This window comes from Pelecanus crispus, chromosome 2 (genome assembly GCF_030463565.1).
Source record: "Pelecanus crispus isolate bPelCri1 chromosome 2, bPelCri1.pri, whole genome shotgun sequence".
NCBI classification, from domain to species: Eukaryota; Metazoa; Chordata; class Aves; order Pelecaniformes; family Pelecanidae; genus Pelecanus; species Pelecanus crispus.
In genome coordinates this window covers 123,212,979-123,234,568 of record NC_134644.1, presented here as the reverse complement: position 1 = coordinate 123,234,568, position 21,590 = coordinate 123,212,979, and the positions used below count along the sequence as shown (strand labels likewise).

The 21,590-nt window shown below is 43.4% G+C and overlaps 1 protein-coding gene across 3 annotated transcripts in view; it reads left to right on the top strand.

Annotated features, from left to right (window-relative positions):
* Positions 1-4,625: 4,625 nt before the first annotated feature.
* The window catches only part of OSBPL1A (oxysterol binding protein like 1A), a 79,666-nt gene continuing 62,701 nt past the window's right edge, over positions 4,626-21,590 (top strand). The window contains exons 1-7 of one of the 3 annotated variants that reach the window (XM_075706042.1): positions 4,626-4,652; positions 5,476-5,565; positions 10,238-10,360; positions 15,095-15,180; positions 18,642-18,716; positions 19,849-19,960; positions 21,127-21,212. In XM_075706042.1, coding sequence (XP_075562157.1) covers positions 10,240-10,360; positions 15,095-15,180; positions 18,642-18,716; positions 19,849-19,960; positions 21,127-21,212 — 480 coding nt within the window. In that variant the 5' untranslated portion in view covers positions 4,626-4,652; positions 5,476-5,565; positions 10,238-10,239. Of the gene's footprint in view, positions 4,653-5,425; positions 5,566-10,237; positions 10,361-12,393; positions 12,545-15,094; positions 15,181-18,641; positions 18,717-19,848; positions 19,961-21,126; positions 21,213-21,590 lie in introns of those variants that run through there. The other 2 variants (XM_075706043.1, XM_075706044.1) reach the window with 2 other exon arrangements.

The following is a 21,590-nucleotide window of genomic DNA, read 5'->3' as shown; positions in this document are numbered from 1 at the left end:
GAGCTAGAGAAACCTGAAAGCTTTTCTACAAATAACTGCTAGCAGGTTTTAGGAGCCTCCTGGCAAAAGAGGATGTGAATTCTTACATTATCTCCTGCCATACCTGCATTCAGATAAAAAGGGCATGTTAAAATGAACTCTTCTGTATTACATGATTTTTTTTTTTTTTTTTTTCTGCTGGAAGGTACCTCCAGAAACTGCCTGAGCTTGCTTCAACACTGCTTTAAGCTGCAAAAAGCATGCCTAATCTCAGCAGTTAATCCGGCTCACACCATCTACAAATTAAACACATTACACTGTTATTTCCTGCAAAGTATGAAATAAGGATCAGCAACAGACTGGCATCTGTAAAAATTCCTATTGCGGGCAGTTCAGAACAACATGAAAATTTGCTTTCGTCAGTCACTGGAAATTGCTCTTGGTAATCCAGGGAGAAGATCCACAGGAATCACGTCTGAGAGTGTCAGCACATTAATTCTCCTGTGCCTGTATTCTGCCAGCCTAGTAAGTAAAATCAGTATGGAAATATGGCAAGGCCCTGTGCTTGCTGTACTACTTTCCAGACAGAGTTGAGGAGTAACTTTCTCAAGAAGTGCACCAGGGCTATGTGCAAACTATTAGGAAACAAACTTTTAACTTCCATCCAAGGACTGTTGGCAAATTAAGGAACATTCAGTCATTAAACATTTTATTGCGTGAAAATAAACATGCAACCTGTCATGTATCATTTATTACTTCACTAAGCATTTCCATGTGTACACCCCCTTGCTAAGTGGTGTATCTCAAATTTGGCCTGTATGCTCTAGTCTGAAGAGGAAGAAAACAAAAAGTGTCAGTGCCGTAAAAAATTGTTGTATCATAAATAAAATTGTGATGTTTTATGGTGGGTAGTAATAAAAACGCCCAGAATTCTTGTCCCTTTCCAAGTCTGAAATGTTTTTCAAAAGTTCTTCTTTAGTTCAGCCCTGGATAAACCACTAGCAACCTAGCTCAACTGTGCTGAGTCAGAAGGGGGTGTAGGGAGGTGCTGCCTGTCTTCTCTCAGCTGCTAATTGTACCTTGCAAAATGAGAAATGATCAGCATCTTGGCTTGTATGGTTGCTATCGATGATACCAAACACAACAGCATGGGTTTTTTTTTTCATGTAATGGCAATGAAGAGTGGTATTATTTCAAAACTTCTAGCTGAAATACTTCTAGTGATAGGGTTTGGTTGCCTGCAGCAATGCATTCAACTAGTTGATTATGCGCTACACCCAGCAGAAGCTCCCTCCCTAAGTTAAGTTTCTCCTCAGGAAGCACTATGGCCTTAACAGCTTCGAATTCTGCAGTCAGGTTGCCCCGTTGCCCCATCGCCCCATCCCAGAATACGAGACGATGTAAAATACAGTATATTGTGAAAATCAGTGATAAAACAGTTCAGCAAGTTCTGTGCAAGGCTGTTTGCCAGTGCATTCGGCCCTAAGAGGGGAAGCATTTCATGCTTTCTGCATCACTAATTTTAACAGGTTATCTGAAAAAGGAAAGACATGGAAAAAAAGATAAAAGACATGCTCAAAACAGAAAGAACCCTTGATATCAGCAGCACTGTTTTTCTTATTTCCACACTTCAAAAAGCACTCTGGGATGTGCAAGGAAGCAAAACATTGATGAAAAATAGACAGTCCTTGAAGATGCTGGAAGCAGGGGGAGCATAGTGATCCTGACCAGGAGACCACTGTACATCCAGGAGCCAGTGATCCACAGTACAGTCAACCTGAGCCGGCGCAGGTCTGTGCTGTGCTGCCTTCAGGCCTGTGACGCGGTGCCCAAATCGCTTGGCTGCAGGATAAACTCCACCAGCGCCTTGTCACAGAGGAGCCTGTGGGCAGCTCCTGCTTGGTGCAGGCAATTACACCACGTGCGTGGCCTTGCCTTTATCTAAAAGTGCAGCAAGAAGTTCTCATGCCAACGTCCTTTACGAATAGCTGTTTTCTTCTAAGAAAACTAAAATAGCTTGAATGACCAAGGAGGAGCTTCCCTCCACAGATGGGATCTGTGCAGCGTGCCATGGGAGAAGTCCATCCTGGGTCATAGAATCATAGAATCGTTTAGGTTGGAAAGACCTTTAAGATCATCATGTCCAACCATTAACCTAACACAACCAAGTTCACCACTAAATCCAATGCTGTGTCACTAGAAATGTCAGTCCAATGCTGCAGGAACGTGAGGTTCACAGCACCTAAAGGGACGTAAGATTTACTCGCTGTCTGTATTACTCTTCTCTACTCTGTCTTTTTAAAACAGTAATTTTCTTAAGCCATTTGTTGTCAGGCCTTTCTTACTGAGATTCAGAGAATAACCCTGCACCGTCGCTCTCAATTCATTGCCCCTGCTCCCTGGCGCAGAACAGGGAGCTATGATACAACTAGCTGGCTGAAGGGAAAGCTCTGTGCTGCATTGTAATGGGTTACAGAGTAGGGGGATGCTGATACTTTCATTGTATTACAACAATTATAATAAAAATGAGGAAATAATATAAACATTTATGTATAGTATTTGTGTATGTAAAATATAATACGAAACAGGAAAAGGGAGGGATGCTTGATTTTATTGTGAGGTTGCTTGGAGCAGTTATGGCGTTGTGAAAGATGCCTCAAAGCTGGAAGCAAGAGAAAGACATAAAGGGAAAGAAGCTCAGACAGACTGACAGCAGCAGCCAAGAGCATAAGAAAAGACAGGAATGTGGGCATGAAACAGCTAGTGCTCTTGAAGTGAGGACAGCAACTTGAAGACCTGCTCCTAAGGAAAGAAAGTCAATGTGATCCTGCACTGAAGCCTCTTAGATGTCATATACTTACTGGCTGAAGCATCCCTGGAAGCAGGCCTCTTAACTAAGATAAACTAATTTAAAGTAATGAAAAGCAGGAGAAGTCCAAACACAGGAAATCTGTGTTATCTCTGCAGGTGTGGAACTATTCCTTTTCTTCTTTCGGTACTTCATTCTTAAAACATTAAAAATATATGTAGCTATAGACAATATAGCAAAATGAAGCGTTGTCCTGGTTTCAGCTGGGATAGAGTTAATTTTCTTCCTAGTAGCAGGCATAGTGCTGTGTTTTGGATTTAGTAGGAGAAGAATACTGATAACACGCTGATGTTTTTAGTTGTTGCTGAGTACTCCTTACGCTAGTCAAGGACTTTTCAGCTTCCCATGCTCTGCCAGGTGCACAAGAAACTGGGAGGGGGCACAGCCAGAACAGTTGATCCAAACTGACCAAAGGGCTATTCCATACCATACGACATTGTGCTCAGTATATAAACTGGGGGGGGGGGGGTTGGCCGGGGAGCAGTGATCGCTGCTCAGGAACTGTCTGGGTATCGGTCGTCGGGTGGTGAGCAATTGCACTGTGCATCATTTGCTTTGTATATTATTATTATTATTATAATCATTATTATATTATTATCATTACTATTTTAGTTTATTTCAATTATGAAACTGTTCTTATCTCAACCCAGGAGTGTTTCTCACTCTTACTCCTCCGATTCTCTCCCCCATCCCATCGGGGCAGGGGGAGTGAGCGAGCGGCTGCGTGGTGCTGAGTTGCTGGTTGGGGCTAAACCACGACAAGCGTGCCTCATTGTTTATGTCTCTAGAGTTTCACAAGAATTGCTCAGGTTTAAACTTGCCCACTTTCAGAACAGAAGTTTCATCCTAGGTTTTTTTTTTTGAGATAGTTTCTCATGGTACCTGTGGCTCCTGCCCTGACTTTTCAGCGCTCCTCTTGCATATGGCACAGACTCAGCCATACCTCAACGCCACAAAGCTTCCCTACTTCCTCAATAAATTCCTGCAAGATTTCAAAGGCGCTGTGGGAGCTCTCAAAATGCAAAACCCCTCTCGGGTGCTAAAGGCAGAAAAGCAAGGTGCCAGCTTCAGGTGAAAGGCATAGTGGAGAATAAATAAGGGCAGGAGGAACAGATGGGAAGGAGTGGTGGACCAAAGGGCCTCGAAACAAGGGAGTGTTTTGCTTTTTGGCCATAGTACCGAAACTCTCGCCCTCTTAGGTTGCTTTCGGCATGCCGTTCTTAGGAGCGGTGCCTGTATTTGCAACTTCCTCTTACTCCACCGCATTTGTACCCGAGACCGAAGCCATTGCCAAGGACGCCCCTGTTCCCCCCGCGGTGATGCAGCATGCCGCTACCCTTACAGCCCTCTTTGGAGGCCGCTGACGGGCTTGGGAGCCCCCCGCACCTCTGCCCGCGCCCTCGCGGTCCCGCCGCCTGTGCCGCCGCCCTGTCGCAGCTCCCCTCAGCGGGGGGCAGGGGCGGGGGGTGCCCCCGGGGCAGAGGGGAGCCAAAACCGCGCACCCGGCAGCTCGGGCTGCGCCGCCAGGCGAACCCGAACGAGAGGAGAGGGAGAAGAGAGGAGGGCAGCGGCCCCCGGACAGCTCCGGGCCCGCAGGACCCCGCCGCCATCCCCGTCCCTCCCCGGGAAGGGCGGGGCGGGGGGGAGGGGGCGGAGCTGCGCCCCGCCGGGAGCTCGCGCCGGAGCGGTGCGCGCTGCCGAGGCGCCGCCGCCGGTCACGTGCGGCCCCGGTGCGTATAACGCGGCGGGGGGGCGGGGGGGGGAGGACAGCGGCGGCGGGAGCTGCGCGGAGCGGCGAGGCGAGGCGAGGCGAGGCAAGGCTAGGCTAGGCTGGCGGCGGGTCCGCCCGCCCCGGGCGTGTTTTCTTCTTTCTTCTTCTTTTTCGCGGCGCGCAGGGGGGACGGGGTGAACGGGAGGAGACGCGCCCTTCTCCCGCCGCGGCGTTTGCTTTGTCGCTGCATCTCTCGCCGTTCCTTCTGGCCGGGCTGCTCCTCAGCCGGCGCTGCCCGCCGGGAGGGAGGGGAGGGGAGGGGAGGGGAGGGGGTGCCAAGTTCAGCCGGGGCCGGCTGCGAGGGGCGCGGCGGCGTTGCCGGGGCGGGCCGGGGAGGCCTGCGGGGCTGGCGCTGCCTGAGGGGCTGCGGGCCGCCCGCCCCGGAGGACCCCGCTTCGCTGGCCGCCTCCGGCGCCGCCTCTCTCCCGCGGCCGCCGGGAGCGTGTTTGGGGGGTGGGATGGGGGTGTCGCTGCTTCCCACCCCCCCCCAGAGCCTCTCACGGCGTGACCCGGCGAGGCGGTGGGGGCGGCCCGCAGCAAGGCGCGGCTCGGTGCTGAGGAGCCGAAGGAGCGGCAGCCTTGGTAGCCGGGCGGGGGGCTCTGGCCTTGGGGAGGCGGCTGTGGTCTGCGGTGGCCCTTCCTCCTCCTCCTCCTCCTCCTCCTCTCTGCATCTGCCCCGTAGCCACGGCGAAGCGGGGAGGGGGGGGTGGCCGGTGCCCCCAGACGTGGTGGGTCCGAACGCGCCTTTCCCAGAGGGAAGCGGTGCCGTTGCTGTGACGCGTGAGCCTGTCGCCTTTAAAAAAAAAAAAAAAAAAATATTTAATTACCGGTACTGAAACGACCTGCTCGATTTCAGGCGCACGTAGAGAACTCCGCTGGTTCTGCTGAAGTTCTTGCTTGGAGCTGTGTTTGCCTGCTGATCCGGCGAGGTCTCGCACCGGCTGTGGTAAGCTTATTCAGAGCTCCTGGGATGAAAGAAAGTCTTTGATGTAACAGAACTAAACCACGTGCAAAAGCCAGCCAGGAGATGTTTAAGAACGAGGATTAGTTTAAATAGCTGTCGCCTTGGTAATAGTATTGAACAGATACTGTGTTATTGCATCCGTATTAATTGCTACTGAGCAATTAACTGTAACTTTATTTTAGATAGGTGGTGCTTTCAATTAACTGTAACTTTTAGATAGGTGGTGCTTTCACATGAAGCACAATGAGGCTGTGTCATAGAAGCACATTTGACTTCTAACTTCTAGAACCCTTTAACTGAAGATTAAAATAACTACTTTTAGATAGCATCACTGGTGCTTCTAGTACTGCAACTCTTTCTTCTTGGAGCAGCTCCTGTCTGTGCAGTGTGTTGTGTGGGTTTGTAGACAGGTTCTGTCTGTTTGTGCGGTTTGGTGTATTTTGTCCTCCTTCTTTACGAGCATTGCTTCATAATGTGTGCTTGCTGGGACATGTAGGAAATATTCCTAAGCAAGTGTTGTCCGTTCCTACAGGAATATAGGTTTTCATTGCTAGAGGGAGATCTCTTGAAATACTAGTCAGTGCTGTGCTTATTACCAACCTTACTGTTTGTCATGAATAGGAAGCTTTCTATGCCACCAGTAGCTGCTGACTCAGAGCTTTAACATTAAATTGGGCAGTGCAACTACTGCTTCAGCTGCTTGTCAAGCTGCAGCAGAGTGAAAAACAGCTATGTTCTGGTTAGCGTGTATTGTCACTGTTCTGGGCTGCCTGCATGGCAGGAGGCTTCAGCAGGAGAAGAAATCAAGGCAAAAGCAAGTGGTCTTATCAGTAGTGCTGCCCTGTGGTCAGAGATGGCGCTTTAGGTCTTCATAGATGGCTTTGAGAAAAGCAGATTTTTTTCCGTGGACACTCTTCCTAGCAGTTGGGTAAAGTTGGTAGTCTGTATATTGGTAGTTAGGTGGCCTTTCATGGTTAAGTATTCTGCAAAACTCCCTTAAGCAGGTGTGCAGGCAGGATGGTAACCTAGGCTCTCTACTTTGTGTTGGAAACAAACCCTGTGTGAAGACAGATGCAGTGATAGCATGAGAAGATCACTCTGGCATAGGTCTCATAGAAGAAGATAGAAGTGGAGCATCTCAATGTTCTTCTTCATACCTTCTTAAAAGATAAGATTCAATTAGCAGTCAAGTACTGCTCTGGTAGTCCTAATGAGTTCAACAGAAGTGTCTTGCAGTCATGTCTCAGCTGTATCAGAGGTACTAAATATTGTTCTTGTGCTATTCTCTCATGGTATACCAGTGACTTGTAGAGACTCCCATACAAGCCCTTCAACAGCACAAGGTATAAAGATGAGCTGTGAAAGGCAGTTTAACCTGTATCAGCTGATTAACGGAATAAGGTAATGGTGGCAACACCATTGACTGAAGAGATGTCTGCTCTCTTCAGTGGCTAGTAGCTTTGCATATAGGCAGCACAATTCATATAAACTAATCTGTTAGTAGTATCTTATGGCTAATAAATCCAGACTAAACTGTTAAGTTTCTCCCTCAGTGCTGATGGTCTGGGTTGGTACCCCAAAACTGGTGGGTGGGGATTCTGGAGATCTCTTGGTGGTGGGTCATGTGACCAAATAAACCCCTGTCTGCAGGGGAGTGCAGGCGTATGAAGTACAGTTGTAAGCACATAGCGTTTGAGTGCATGTGTATTGATTTCTTTCCATACTCTAAACTTGCCACTCAAACTTCTGTGGGTGGTTGCTCATCTTCATTATACACCAAATCCTGTTGCTTAAAATGGTATTTCCAAGATTATGCTAAGTTCTGTTAAGAGCCTCTTTTGCTGCCAACTTCATTTAGATGCTTCATTTAGCTTGTTAGATGAAACTTTAGGTTCCGTATCACTTGTCTGATGAGTAACTGCACACAGATTCACTTTCCAGCCCCAATTGTAGGAACATTTTCATGCGAATGATCCTTCTAACTGTGACTAATAGCCAGACGGTCACTTTTCTGCATCATTGCATGCTTCAAGCTTATAAAGTGTATTTGAAATTGGAGGCTTGGCCTGAACAGCAAAGTCTTTGGGAGCTAAACCAGTGAAGCAGACAGACCTTTCTTAGCCGTGTTACTATGCATGTCACTCTACTGCTAATATTTGCTGTAAGAGTATAAAAAAATCGTTGATTTTAACCTAATGACTATTTGGGGGGAAGAGAAATAATGCAAGTAATTTTACACAGTGATTCAGCTTTCTGTGTATCTTAAGCTGTTTAAGATTCTGGTCATGTGCATAACTGGCCTTGCTGTATACAAGAGTTGTGCATTTGGATCAGCTTCTTGGTTCCCTTCCCAAGCAGTCTTTTCTTCCTTCTCCTCAATAGCAAATGGAAGCTGCAGGTTCTTCATGTATTGGAAGTGCATTGCTATTCATACCTGCTGTGTAGATGGGATGTTGACAAATGATATGGGGTAATGATAGGAGTGTGTTTCTCTCATCTGAGATATTTGAGAGATAGCTAAAGAAATATTGTGTGGGAGGGGGTGAAAATGAAGGATGGGCTTTGCTGTTTTGTTTTGTTTTTTTCCTATCCGTGATGGGTAGGCCAGCAAAATGCGCTCTAACTATCCTGTTAGCTTTTGTCTGTACAATTCTCAGTGCTGCATTCTGTGTCCCCCTGAAACAGTATCACTCAGCTTCAGAGAAAATATTACAGACTGATAATACATTGACATATTTGATTTTGATCTTTCTCTAGACACTGTTAGAACTGATTCACTGAGAAAAATTATACCTGCTCCAGTAACAACAAACTGGAGCAGGTATGTTGCCTCAGGCAAGTGGATAGACTCCTGTTTAAAGGAGAAGGTAGCTTCAGGGCTTGAAGGATTACTAGAAGGACTAGTACTGTTTTGTTTGTTTTGGTTTTTTTCTAGTAGAAATGAAAAGCAGGCACAAATGAGAATATTGTCCAGCTGCTGCTGGGGAAGGTATTTATATCCTGTGTCTGTGGTAGATGACAGGTGCCTGATCCAGTGCTAGAAAGGGCTTGCTTAGTCTCTCTCTCAAATTCTTTGGAAATGGATTCCCTCTTTCCCTTTGCTGATTGATCAAAAGGTAGGGGAAAACTCTATTCTCTGTATTGTTAATGCTTTGGCAGTCTGTCCTGTTCTAGGCTTCTGTCTCAGTCTTGAATACTACAAGATCTGTCACCATTACAGGCTTTGTTGCTTACCCAGTGTTCTTGCTGTCTCTTTTTTCCCCGAGTGGCTTCTCTTCTTACAGTAGTCAAAGAGCTCCCTGCATCTATTCTAGCTATGAGTGCGTGCGGTGCAATCAAGCTGCCTGTCCAAGGCAGCAGAGTGCAAACGGTTTGTCAGACCAATCAAAACCTCTGCTAGTATAGGAAAGCTAACTATGTGAGGCCAGTAATGTTCTTTGCAATCATTAACTGACTGTAGAAATCTAGATTCTGCAGGATCTGGTAAACGTGGTATGTCAGGTGAAGATGCTAAACTGGAGATGCTGATCTTGGGCAGCCTCTTTTACTGTTGTTTTTAGCAGCAGTAAATTGTGTATTACATTACAGTCTTTTGAGTCTGCTTTTAAAATCACTTCTTGACACCTCTTAAAAGCAGAATATTTAAATGGGATATTAAAGTTGGATTTTGCCTGTGCTGCATCTGGGTCTAGTTGTTGTAATAGCATTTAAAAGAAAAAAAAAGGCAAAACAACTTCAGATTATGATTCCACCAGTGTGAAAAGATTGGTCAAGACATCACTTAATAACTGTATTCAGTGAGAGACCTGATAAGTAGCAGTATCACTTGCCCAGAGGTCTCGGGCTCTCTGCATAGTAGAGAGCCCTAAAAATAGCTATGATAACAGGTTTTGTTTTCTCCATTCTTGGAAAGATGTAAATACATCTTTTTTTTGTAGTTCAAAAGCAATGGTAAGATGAGAACTAGCTAGTTATATTTTACAGTCGCATGTGAACTTCTTTATATTGTACTGTTGTGCTTAAAGATAAGGTCAAATCTACAAAGTTGTTAAAATATCTGATTCCTCTTCAAGTCAAGGTTGGAGGAGGTCAGGTATCTGAGTTCAAGAGCTGATCATACCAGTCACTGGGTATCTGGGGACCTCCATGTGAAGATGGATTCTGTTCCCCAGGGTTGGCAGTCAAAATAATTTCAGTTAATTCTGAAGAAATACTTGGGCTAAAAGGCATATATCTTTTTTCTTTCTTTTTTTTTTTCGTATTGCCTCTGGAAACCTGAAGGGGTAAAGATGAAAACCTTACGAGGAAAAAGTAAATGTTTACTGGTTATGCTTGTAGCTAAGCTTGCCTTATTTGTGGCATACAGTTCCAACTGTCAAGCCACACTTAGAACCTAGAAAACAGAGAAGCAAGAGAACATGGGTATTTTGTTATTTAACGGCTTTGTTTGTATGAGGAATTTTAATGACTCTTAGTGGCATGTCTGGGTGCTGGACAGTTGAAAACAACTTGCACATTAAATGTGTTCCACATAGGAAATAATTATCTTTCTCGTACCAGTGTTAATGTTAAATAAGGGAGAGAAGTGACATAATATTAAGCCACAACTTTCTTATAAGATATTGCAAAACTGGTTCTTTCATATCTTTATTAGAGATGAGTACTGAAGCAGAACAGCAGCTTCTCCATGATGCTAGAAATGGAAATGCTGAAGAAGTTAAACAGCTGCTCGATACCATGAACAAAGGAGAAATAAGCTTTGATATCAACTGTAAAGGTTAGTAGCCTTCCTCAAATGTTTGTAATTTCACTGTTGAAGCCACAGGTAGTGAAACTGTTGCTGATAGTATAACCTTGCTCTCTTTGGAGTGCTCAATGGAGTAATAAAAACCACACAACTGCTTTTACACTGTGACTCCTAAGGCCATATTTACATAGGGGAGAGATCATAAAGGCAGACTACAGATAATTGTAATGTACAGAAAATCTCCAAGTAATTTATAGAAGCTAGAAATGTCAACAAGGCAAAGAATCAGTACTTCTTTCTGCCTGTGTTCCTTCTTATGTCAACTTTGGAGCTTCATAATATTAAATAAAACAGACCATGGTGCTAGGGGATGGTTCAAGGTGGTAAAGAGTCTCCAACAAGGCAGCAGAGAAGATTCAGTAGTTTGTTTATGCTCTGCTAGGTGTGATGGGCTTTTGTTTTTTGGGTTGTTTTTTTTTTAGGTCCATGTTTCGTTATCATGTAGTAGGAGCAGCTACATCTCTTGCCACTTGCAGGAATGGTTGGAACAAATGTATACTTTTTACTATTAGCAGTGTACTAGGTTACTCAGGAAAAGAAAGTAAAATTGGCAGTCATCTGTGTCTGGGTCTTTGGCCAACGTTAAAGTTTTGCACATGCATAGCTAACATAGTTACGGCTGAGCAACTTGCTGAGCATTAAAACTTCAAACTGGGGCTGGATTTGCAACCTTGTTAGCAGTCACAGACTGCCCTATTTCTTTATTCATTTAGTAGCTTTCTATTTCTTTTTATTTACATGAATGTGTTTCTGGTTGCTTCAAAAAAGTGGATGTGTATCCCACTCTTTCTACATGGGCTGGTATTTCTTTGTTCAGCATTTAACTGTTAAGTGGCCCTGAGAAGATAGTGCTGGGAGGGAGCAACTAGCTTCCTCTCAGCTGTGACAGAGGGAACACCTTGCCCTAAAGAGCAGGGAAGCCTGTTATCTGAACAAGCTCTATCCCTTTCCTAACTCTAGTTCTTAATCATCAGTTTATTCATCCCTTTTGTTTGACTACTCAGCCATGTCTGTGTGTTCCCAGAATGTGCTCACCTCTGGAAAAACAAGTTGTAAAACCCAAACCCTTGATACTTCATCTTCAGGGAGCTAGTTCATAATTTAAAGGGGAACTAGGCAGAGCTTGATGGAGCTAGAGTCTTTCACCTCACAACTATGTCCTTTGCAAATATTCATGACATTGTGTGTAGTGCCTAAACAGCTGGAATAAAAATACCTTAAGATTCATGCAACAGTACCAATAAATGAGTTGCTGAAGTCTCCTGTGCTTCAAAGAGATTCCAGAGCTTCTCAGATGTGTTCTTAAACATAATCTGAAGTCAAGAAAGCATAATGAAATGGTATAATCCGCAGTCCTGTATTATATCAAGCAAACTGGTCTCCAGTCAGCATTCCTGCTCAAAGTTAAGTGTTAGTGTTATGAAAGCTTGCGGCTAGGTAGAAGAGACACAGCTAATGAAGGGAAAGAGGGATGGTGCTTAGCTGTTAATCTTCCAATTCAGCAATACATGGCCAGCCAGCTAATGCATGCTTGCTAATAGGAGGTCTAGGAAACTAGAAGGGAACATGCTGGTGATAGTTCAGGTTAAACAAAATAATTCTTAATATGGGATCTATACACAGTGAAACCTCTGTTCTCTAAGTTCTGGTTCTTATAAATTTTAGAGGACACAGAAATGTAACTACAGCATTCTGGTTGTGTGAAACTTCAGAGTTAAATCTCTGTTCTTCTACAGTCACTCTTCAGAGACTGATTGTTTCAATCATTTTGCACCTGTGGAGTACCCCACTGGAAATAGCCTAAGACAAATTCAGCCCATCAGTATAACTACTCCTGCCATTCTGCCTCCTCACTAGCAAAATCACTATGTCTTGCTACAAATAGTGATCTGTTAGGTACTACCAGATAGTAGTTGCTCAACCACATGATGATTAACTAAAATATAGGCTGTAGACAGTAACTGACTTTTTACAACCCTCAATCTTCCTTTTCTTCCCTACAGCCTCTTGTCCTTCTGCCATTACCTTCTGGATAATCAGATATCCCTAGAAAGTCAGGGTATGGGAAAGTCTTCAATGCTGCAGCAGTTCCTTCATGACTTGCATCTGATGTGGCAATGACACTTGGCTTGGAATAAAGTACTTTGGGAGCAGGTGGGAGACTGTACTGGAGGTAGTGTAAGCTTCCCCCAGAGCATGCCTTGGCAGACATACGTCCGACACATTAATGTGCCTTGGTGTCAAAGCCTACCTTCAACATCTTGTAAAACCTGTCTTGTCTTTCAAAGGGTGAGCTTATATCTGAGGCTGTGCTCTAGATCCACAAGTGTGGAGTCTGACAAGAGTGAGCCCAAACATCCTGATTTCAGCCAAAATGAAGGAAGAGAAAATAAATCCAGGCTTCTCCTACTTTTTCTATTGTGACTGGATGCCAGTCAACACTTGCAGATAAGCAAGACTTGCTTGATGAGAATCCAGCCAAATAGTGAGAACTTCCATTTCCAGTTTTCTCAGTTCACTGGCTTCAAAAGAAGGTATCCACTTTAAAACAGCACTAAACCTGGTTTTCAGCCAAAATGATCATGTTTTGCTAAGGCTATGTTAGCTTATTCTCCTCAAATACAAGGAAATAGAATATCTAGGACTTTGCAAAGTAAGAAAACTGTAAAATAAGGTCAATGGTCAACAGTGTGTTATGCCAAAGTATACATTTGAATGACTGCACAGTAGCCTGGCAGACCCCAACCAGGAGATTACCGCCTAGGTTGTCTCTGTTCTTGAAACAAATGGTAGCACTTGAGACTTATAGCTAACTGGCATCAAAGCAAATAACTGGGTGGGAGGGCTAGGGGAATCACTTTTTTTGTTGTGTTTATCCTACTTTCCTATCCTTGCATCCTCCTTGGTGTAATGATGTCCTGGTTTAAAATAATAATAATAATAAAAAAAATGCAAACACTTGTGGTCACTTGATGAGAAGTAACAAACACCTCAAGAGCTTGAGAAGTGACTGGTCAGCTAATATCAGAAATGCAGACATTCAGAGTGGATGCAGAACAAGGGCCTCTGGGACTTTATTCAGTAAGAACTACAAATCTGGCCAGGTTACTGGGTTTTTTTTGTGTTTGGGGGGGGTTGTTTTGTTTTTTTCTTTTTAAAGACTGAATTCCTTAGCAGCAGGACTGTCTTGTCAGTGCTGTAACTAATGACTGTCTTGGGCTAATTGCATGAATTCAGTACAACTCGGACCTCTTTTTGTGTTCTTTGAAAGACCCTTCTTCCCTATTAGACTGAGGGATGAATTATGTCTGTTCAGTAGGTTGTCCAGCATACCTAGCCCCAGAATTAGTCAACCACACTGTATTTATTTTCTGTGCTACTTCAGCCCATCAGTCACATAGGGCAGGAGTTCTGTTGTAGGGCAGGCAGGGATGAGGGGAAGATACTAAATCTGGTATTGGAAGAACAGCAGGAGTTGATAAGAAAGAGGACCAAATAACAAAAGAAATAGCCAACAGAGGGCAGAAATGTTAGCTGGAAAGAATTATAAGAAATGGGAAAATACTTTGGCTGTGAACCACATTCTAATGTTAACTTGTAATACAAGGGCAGAAAGAATGATGAACTTGCAAGACCAGCAGTCCTTTTATTTTTTTTTTTTTTGTGCTAGTGGCTTGTCCCCTCAGGGCAAGCTTAATGTTGTGCATGTTCCAGACTTCACTGCTTGAGGATACATGAAAAGAGAAAACTTAACGGTGGCAATAACTTCAAAACTGTTTCTAATGCCTCATTTTCATTTTGCTTCCAAATACAAAATGATAGCTTTTAAGTGGCACTTGGAATGCTGTGGGTCTGTTGCTTAGTAAAGACAAAGCACAAATCAGCTTTGCTTAGTACAGTTGAGTGTTGCAATTGGAAACTAACATGAGTTGTTAAATTAGTAATCTCTAATGCTTTTAATATCTTGCTTTTAAAGAAGTGATTGTAGGACAGTTCTTGAATTTAATCCATACAGCCAGTCTTCCAGGACATGCTTTAGATGCTCTTTAAAGCATAAATGATAGTTTCCTTTGCACGATGGGTTCTGTGCCTGCTTCCTACTTATGCTGCTTGTTCCTGCACAGGCTTGCAGCTGTAGATGGTACATGAGTTCTGCAGTGCACAAAGATTTCAAATCATGGTACTTAGTAAGGCTGTCTTTATTAAAATGGATTGCAAGCACAAGACAATAAAAAACCCTAATATTAGAGGCCATCCCACCTGTTTGGGTTTGTCATCTGTTTAGAAAGATGGGTTGTCCTACCTTTCATTTGTGTGCAGGATATAAAATCAGATAAACCAAACTGGTTTTTTTTTATAAACAAGAGAAATGTGTACTTGCATGTGCTATGTTCATAGTGAATGAAAGTAATTGAAGTTTCTTGCTACTGTTGAAGAACAAGGTATTACCTTAAAACAAACGTTTTGTTCTCCATCAGACTACATGACTTTCTCCTTTCAGAAGGATTTTGTAGGTTGGAATCTAACGTTCTTAGACTGCATCCCAATTTAGTAATTCAGATGATGTGAATAGCATTGATGCTTCCAGCCTCCTTGCTCCTCTTACTGTGAAGAAAGATCATCCATGCCAACCTCCAAGCACATGCCAAGATCTTTTTTTTGTACTGTGTGACCAAAACTTAATTTACCTGTTTTGTCTTCTAGGCAGAAGTAAATCTAATATGGGTTGGACACCTCTTCACCTTGCATGCTATTTCGGACATGCTGTTGTAGTGGAGGATCTGCTGAAGGTATATTTCTATTTGCCTCTGTGTGTAAGGCAGAAAATTCTTTCTTATTGCTAGAAGCAGTTAGGATTTATTCAGGTTTTTGTGATAGAAGAAGGGTGGCTTTGTAGAGAGGCAGAGCCACTCCTACAGTTTATCTGCATGTAATGTAGAGATAACTAAGCTGGTTATTAAAACTAAGGAATGAAATAGTTGTGGTATTGAGATCAGCACAGTTTACAAGGACCCAAATAGTGACACTGGAAGTCTATACCATAGCATACAGCTGTTACTGAGAAATGTTTACAGGTATCAGTACTTTGGTAACTTTCTCATGAAGTATGTGTGTTTGTCTGTGTAATCATCTGAATATAGGAAGTAAAGATGTATAGTATATAGGTATGCACTTGTGAAAGCTTCAGCTATTTTCAGGCTCAGTGGATATCTGCATATAGTAAGCCAGCATCTGATACTAGTAATGCAAATGTTTCAAGGGCCTGATCTAGCTTGCTGTGATACATAAAGTGTGTAATTTAGGTAATCTCACTTACTGAGTTGCAGGAAAGGCTATAGCATTTCAGATGCAAAAAGTCTGAGTTATCCACTCCCACAGCATTTTGCTAAGGAAGCTGGCAGCTCATGGCCTAGGCAGCTGTACTCTTTGCTGGGTAAACAACTGGCTGGGTGGTCAAGCCCAGAGGGTAGTGGTGAACGGAGTTCAATCCAGTTGGCAGCCAGTCACAAGCGGCATTCCTCAGGGCTCAGTTTTGGGGCCAGTCTTGTTTCATATCTTTATCAACAATCTGGATGAGGGGATTGAGTGTGCCCTCAGTAAGTTTGCAGATGACACCAAACTGTGTGGGAGTGTTGATCTGCTGGAGGGTAGGAAGGCCCTCCAGAGGGACCTGGACAGGCTGGATCGATGGGCCGAGGCCAACTGTATGAAGTTTAAGAAGACCAAGTGCCAGGTCCTGCACTTCGGTCACAACAACCCCATGCAACGCTACAGGCTTGGGGAAGAGTGGCTGGAAAGCTGCCTGGCCAAAAAGGACCTGGTGGTGCTGGTTGACAGCCAGCTGAACATGAGCCAGCAGTGTGCCCAGGTGACCAAGAAGGCCAGCAGCATCCTGGCTTGTATCAGGAATAGTGTGGCCAGCAGGAGCAGGGAGGTGATTGTCCCCCTGTACTCGGCGCTGGTGAAGCCACACCTGGAATACTGTGTCCAGTTTTGGGCCCCTCACTACAAGACAGACATTGAGGTGCTGGAGTGTGTCCAGAGAAGGGCAGTGAAGCTGGTGAAGGGTCTGGAGCACAGGCCTTATGAGGAGTGGCTGAGGGAACTGGGGTTGTTTAGTCTGGAGGAGGCTGAGGGGAGACCTTATTGCTCTCTACAACTCCCTGAAAGGAGATTGTAGTGAGGTGGGTGTTGGTCTCTTCTCCCATGTAGTTAGTGATAGGACGAGAGCAAATGGGCTCAAGCTGCGCCAGGGGAGGTTTAGATTGGATATTAGGAAAAATTTCTTCACAGAAGGAGTGGTCAAGCATTGGAACAGGCTGCCCAGAGAGGTGGTGGAGTCACCATCCCTGGAGGCGTTCAAAAAATGGGTAGATGTGGCACTTTGGGACATGGTTTGGTAGGCATGGTGGTGTTGGGTTGATGGTTGGACTGATGATCTTAGAGGTCCTTTCCAACCTTAATGATTCCTAGTTTTTACTTTCATTTAAAAATAATCCACCCACCAAGCCAGGAAACATGAAATCGCTGCTCTACCCTTAATTGGTTTAGTGGTGGACTTGGTAGTGTTAGGTTAATGGTTGGACTGGATGATCTTAAAGGTCTTTTCCAACTTAAACGATTCTATGATCTAATTGGACATTGTGCATAGAAATATGTCCAGAATTCTGTGCCAAGTAACTGGTATATGTTTCCAGGCACAGGCTAACATAGTTTGACTCATTATTTCTTTCTAACATCTTTGAGATAATGAACTGTATGATGAACTTTGAAATGATGAACCTCTGCGGTCAAAGCTGACCTATTTGTATCTTCATAGCCACATCTGCACTGCATTTGTAGTTGTTCCTGGCTGAGTTTATTTTTTTTACCCTCAGCTCTCAGGGTAGCTTCAGCCCAACCTTAACTGTATTATACCCTATTCCCATTTGAAAGGTTTTGCTGTAGATGGCAGGAACATGCTAAACAGCCTCAAATATAAAGGTAGCTAACCTAAACTTGAATTTCATTCAGAATAAAGGCTACCAGCCATAATCGTGACTAAAGCAGGACACCAAGTTGTGATTTCCTTGAGAAGTTCTTCTCTAGCCTATACACCTGCTCAGTAGATAATGCCGTTCTCAATCCAAGAGGGCTGCTTAAAGCAAAAGGTAAAAGTTTTGTCACTTAGTGCATTTATCAACACTTCCAGAGTTGGAAGAGTATGTGTAACTTTGTGATTTCTCCTTTGCTGATAGGGCTCTTGAAAGAGTATTATTTCAAGAATGAGTGGAATAATAAAGGGGGCTGTGCACCTCTGAAAGCTAGGCATATGTAGGGGTGTCTGCGTACTTGTGCCTAGATTTTGTGCTCAAAGAGTGAGTGAGGTATTATCAGAGAGCTCTGAAACTAGAGTCAGGTTCATCAATTAAGTTTAGGCAGGCAGCAGTGATCTGGCTAAATTATATGATTTAAACATGTGCCATAGTTATATATGTCCTGCCCTCTTTCTGACTTTTTGAGAGGTTAGATAAAGTGGTGTAGAAGAAATGCTTAAAGAAAAGAAGGGTTGGATTTCTTGGTATCCTGGAACAATGCCTGTGCAAGCAGCCTTCCTTTTCTCTGAAAGGTATGGGATGGAGAAAGCGTGTGACAAGAGGAAGGGAGATTCAAAACAAAGATTGTAGAAGAGAAAAGGGAGGAGAAGGGTTAAGCTTCAGATGGTGCCATCTTAATGCTGACATAGAAGTTTTCACTTCAAGTAAAAGAGCAGCAATAGGTGCCCAGAGAGAGTGCCACATGTCAAGTCAGGAGCACCTGGAGGCTGGTGCTACTGTGTGTACATCTGCAGTAATATGTATGTGTGTGTTATCCAGTATCATTGCAGTTCTTTCAGTAAGTTGTTTGGTTTTTTGTGTTGTTTTTTTTCCAACACCTACTGTCCCACCCCTGAAAAAAACCCAAACACAAAACCAACAACACCTGCACCCCCTCTGTGAAACTTACTTTCTATATACCCTCTTCTCAAAAGTGAGAGAGATGGCTGGAAAAAAATGCAGGAGGCTTTTCCTTTTTTTAAGTGGTTTACAGAATGCTGGTTATGAATCTCACGTAGGTACTTCATTTCCAGGATAGCTGTCTTACAGTTCTGATCCGATTTGCCATGGGTCCTACATGAGTGTCCTGTCCTTCCCCTTCCCCCAGTCAAAGGGAATAGCTATGTAGTTCTTGTTGGAAGGACATTCAGATGTCTTTTGGTCTTGCTGTTCAGGCTGGCGCAGATGTGAATGTGCTGAATGATATGGGGGACACTCCACTCCATCGTGCAGCTTTCACAGGACGTAAGGTAAAGTATGTTCACTTTTTTTTTTTAAAGCCTCAGTCACAGAATTATTAAGGAAATGCTAGTGGCAAGATAATTTCAAAAAGATATTTTTACCATGTCTAAAAATGACTTACTGTCTGTTTTGGTATAGTGCGTTTGCAAGAAGCAGGCCTATTGCCAAAACAAAAACATGTTACAAATACCTCTTCTTGAAGACAGAGAAGACTGGTCCATGGTCCAGACATGGACTAGTCTTCTGGTCTATACCAGATGAAGTCCTTGGTATACTCTGTCATATCTCTTCTTAGCTGTTTATTGGGGAAGATTTTTCTGGCAGACAGAAAAAAATAGTAGTTGTTTTCCACCGTAGCACTGCATCAGTTGTGTAAGTGATGTTGCTTCTGCTGTCTGTCAGAGAAAATGCTGAAGCATAGCACTACCTCTAGCTGCAGGTGCTAATTACCATGTGGAAACCAGTGTAAAGATCTCCCATCTACTGCTAAAGTACAACAGATTAATTTGTGTTTGTGCCTGGTGTGTTTGACATGGTAAAAAGAATAGGGATTGTTCCTCCTAACTAACTGTCTATTTACATAGAGAGAAACCATGTTTTAATCTTAGTGGCTTCTGCAGGGGAAAAAACTATAAATTAGGACATACTGGTCCATTTGGTGTCTTGAAGTGTTGTTTCCGCATAGAAAATGAGAACTAAAGAGCTTTTTATAGGCCTGTAATGTGAGACTAGTTTGTTCCCCACATGCCACCATCATTCCCAAACTAGTACTACCTCTATGGATAACCTCTTGGCCCTTCTGAAGGAGTGACTACTTAGTCTCTTATCAAAAGAGCCAATCGTACTATTTTTATCTGTCAAATTCAGCATTTGCACCAGGTACACCAGCTTTTAAATAGGAGCGGGTCTGTTCAGCCGTAACTAATCTCCTGTTAGTTCCTTCAGCCTGGCTGACGTGAGGAGGTTGCAGTTAGTCCCACTCTTCAATCTCTCTGAAACATCCCTTCCTGTTTTCGTAAGTCAGTAGTGGTGAGAAGGCGATATGTAGCTCATCTTGCAGGATGTCAGTAGCTGGAAAGCCTGATTGTGGCCTTGCCATAACAGAGATAGATAAGCAGTATTTTTCAAATTGTTTTCCAGGAGGTGGTGATGTTACTCTTGCAGCGTAATGCTGATACTTCTATTGTTAATGGGAGTGGAGAAACTGCAAAAGAAGTTACTCATGATAAAGACATAAGGAATATGTTGGAAGGTAACTTTAAGAGGTCATAGCCTGTGGGGTTTTTTTTTTCAACACTTGTACGTTCTAAAAGCTGACTTTTTTTTCTTGAAAGTTACAGAAGCTTAATGGAATTTTCTCTTTAAGCTTGGTCATTAGAAGGAAAAAAGTTACAGTTTTTGGTTCCTGTCTGTGCTACGGACAGTTGTGGGGTATTTTTTCACAATATGTCTGCAAGTGACTTGCAGAGTTAAGTATCATGAATGCCAATAGCATTATTTAAGCAACTATTTCAATCCTGTTGGGGTAATCCTTGCTACAGCTCTGAATGGTACATGGCAGTCAAAGCCTTAGCTCACTGGAAGAGGAAAGACTCTTCAAGTCAAGAGTAGTAAGTGACTTTGTGTTAACAAAAATAATGAAAGGGCAAAATTCTGAAGAGTTTGCAAAGGTGACCCAGTTCTGGATCAACTTTAGGACTTGCTATTGCAATCTCGGAGGTTATGTCAAAAGGACAAAAAAGTAAAAACAATTCCCTTCATTTCCTCCATTGCCTCACAGGCATTGAAAGTGAGGGAGATAGTGTCCAAATACTTACACAGGCTCACTGCTTATAGTTTTGGAGGCTTCAAGAACTGTGTTGCTTCATGGTATTATTATGTGATACCCCTAAATACTGCTGAAGCTCCATGTCCAATACCACAGACTGTGTGTGTGAAAAGTGATCTATCTTCTGATTCTACATCCAAGTGCACAGCTAATAGTCCTTTCTGCTGCTCACCTGCTGGATCATTAGAGAAGAATAAGATTTCGGTAGGGTGATAGGAAGAGTAGAAGAGAAATTGAAAAGAACACAGGGAAGATCTGATGGGGGTGTCACGTAGTTCCCCTGTTTTCCTTTTTACTAGGGAGTGGGGTTGTTTAAGTGTTTGAAAGAAAAAAAAAGCCAAAGATATATATGTTTGTGCATGTGTATACGCACTTACGCATCTTGTCAAATATTACATGGTGTTGAATATTTTTTTTGCTCTGACACACTCTTCTGAATAAATACTCCATTTATACCTGTCCCAAATAAATAATACTCGAAACTCTTGTTTCCCTAGGCTTGTTTTGATACAGTTTTTTGAATGCTGTACTTTATATGTGCTTGCTACTTCACTGAGACTGACCTTAAATATGTGTGTGTTTTTAAATAGCAGTGGAAAGGACACAAGAAAGGAAACTGGAAGAAGAACTCTTAGGAGCAGCAAGAGAGGGTGAAACAGGGAAACTGACTGCCTTGGTAAGAATTCAAGTGCTTGTGATACTTTTGTGTCAAGTGGTTCAAGGCATAATGGTAATGTAACAGCATGTGACGTTAGGCCTTGCATTTCAAAGTGCTGTGACTTCAGAATATTAGTGTTGTGCACCATGTTATGTTGGTAAGGTGCTGAACCCTCAAGGATTTTCCAGACTCCTTGTTGGAGGCTGCAAAACAATGGTTTTCAGCTTCTTTCTAAATACTCTTTGGTTAGTTGTAAATAGCAGTGTAATGGTTCTTGGTCTACTGATATAAGCTTGTTAGGTTTTTGTGGATACCTTAATGTTATGGGTGCTTAGGTTTTCACCACAGTATGGCCTATTTTAAATCTTGAAAGTAAGCTTTTGTCATCAGCATTGC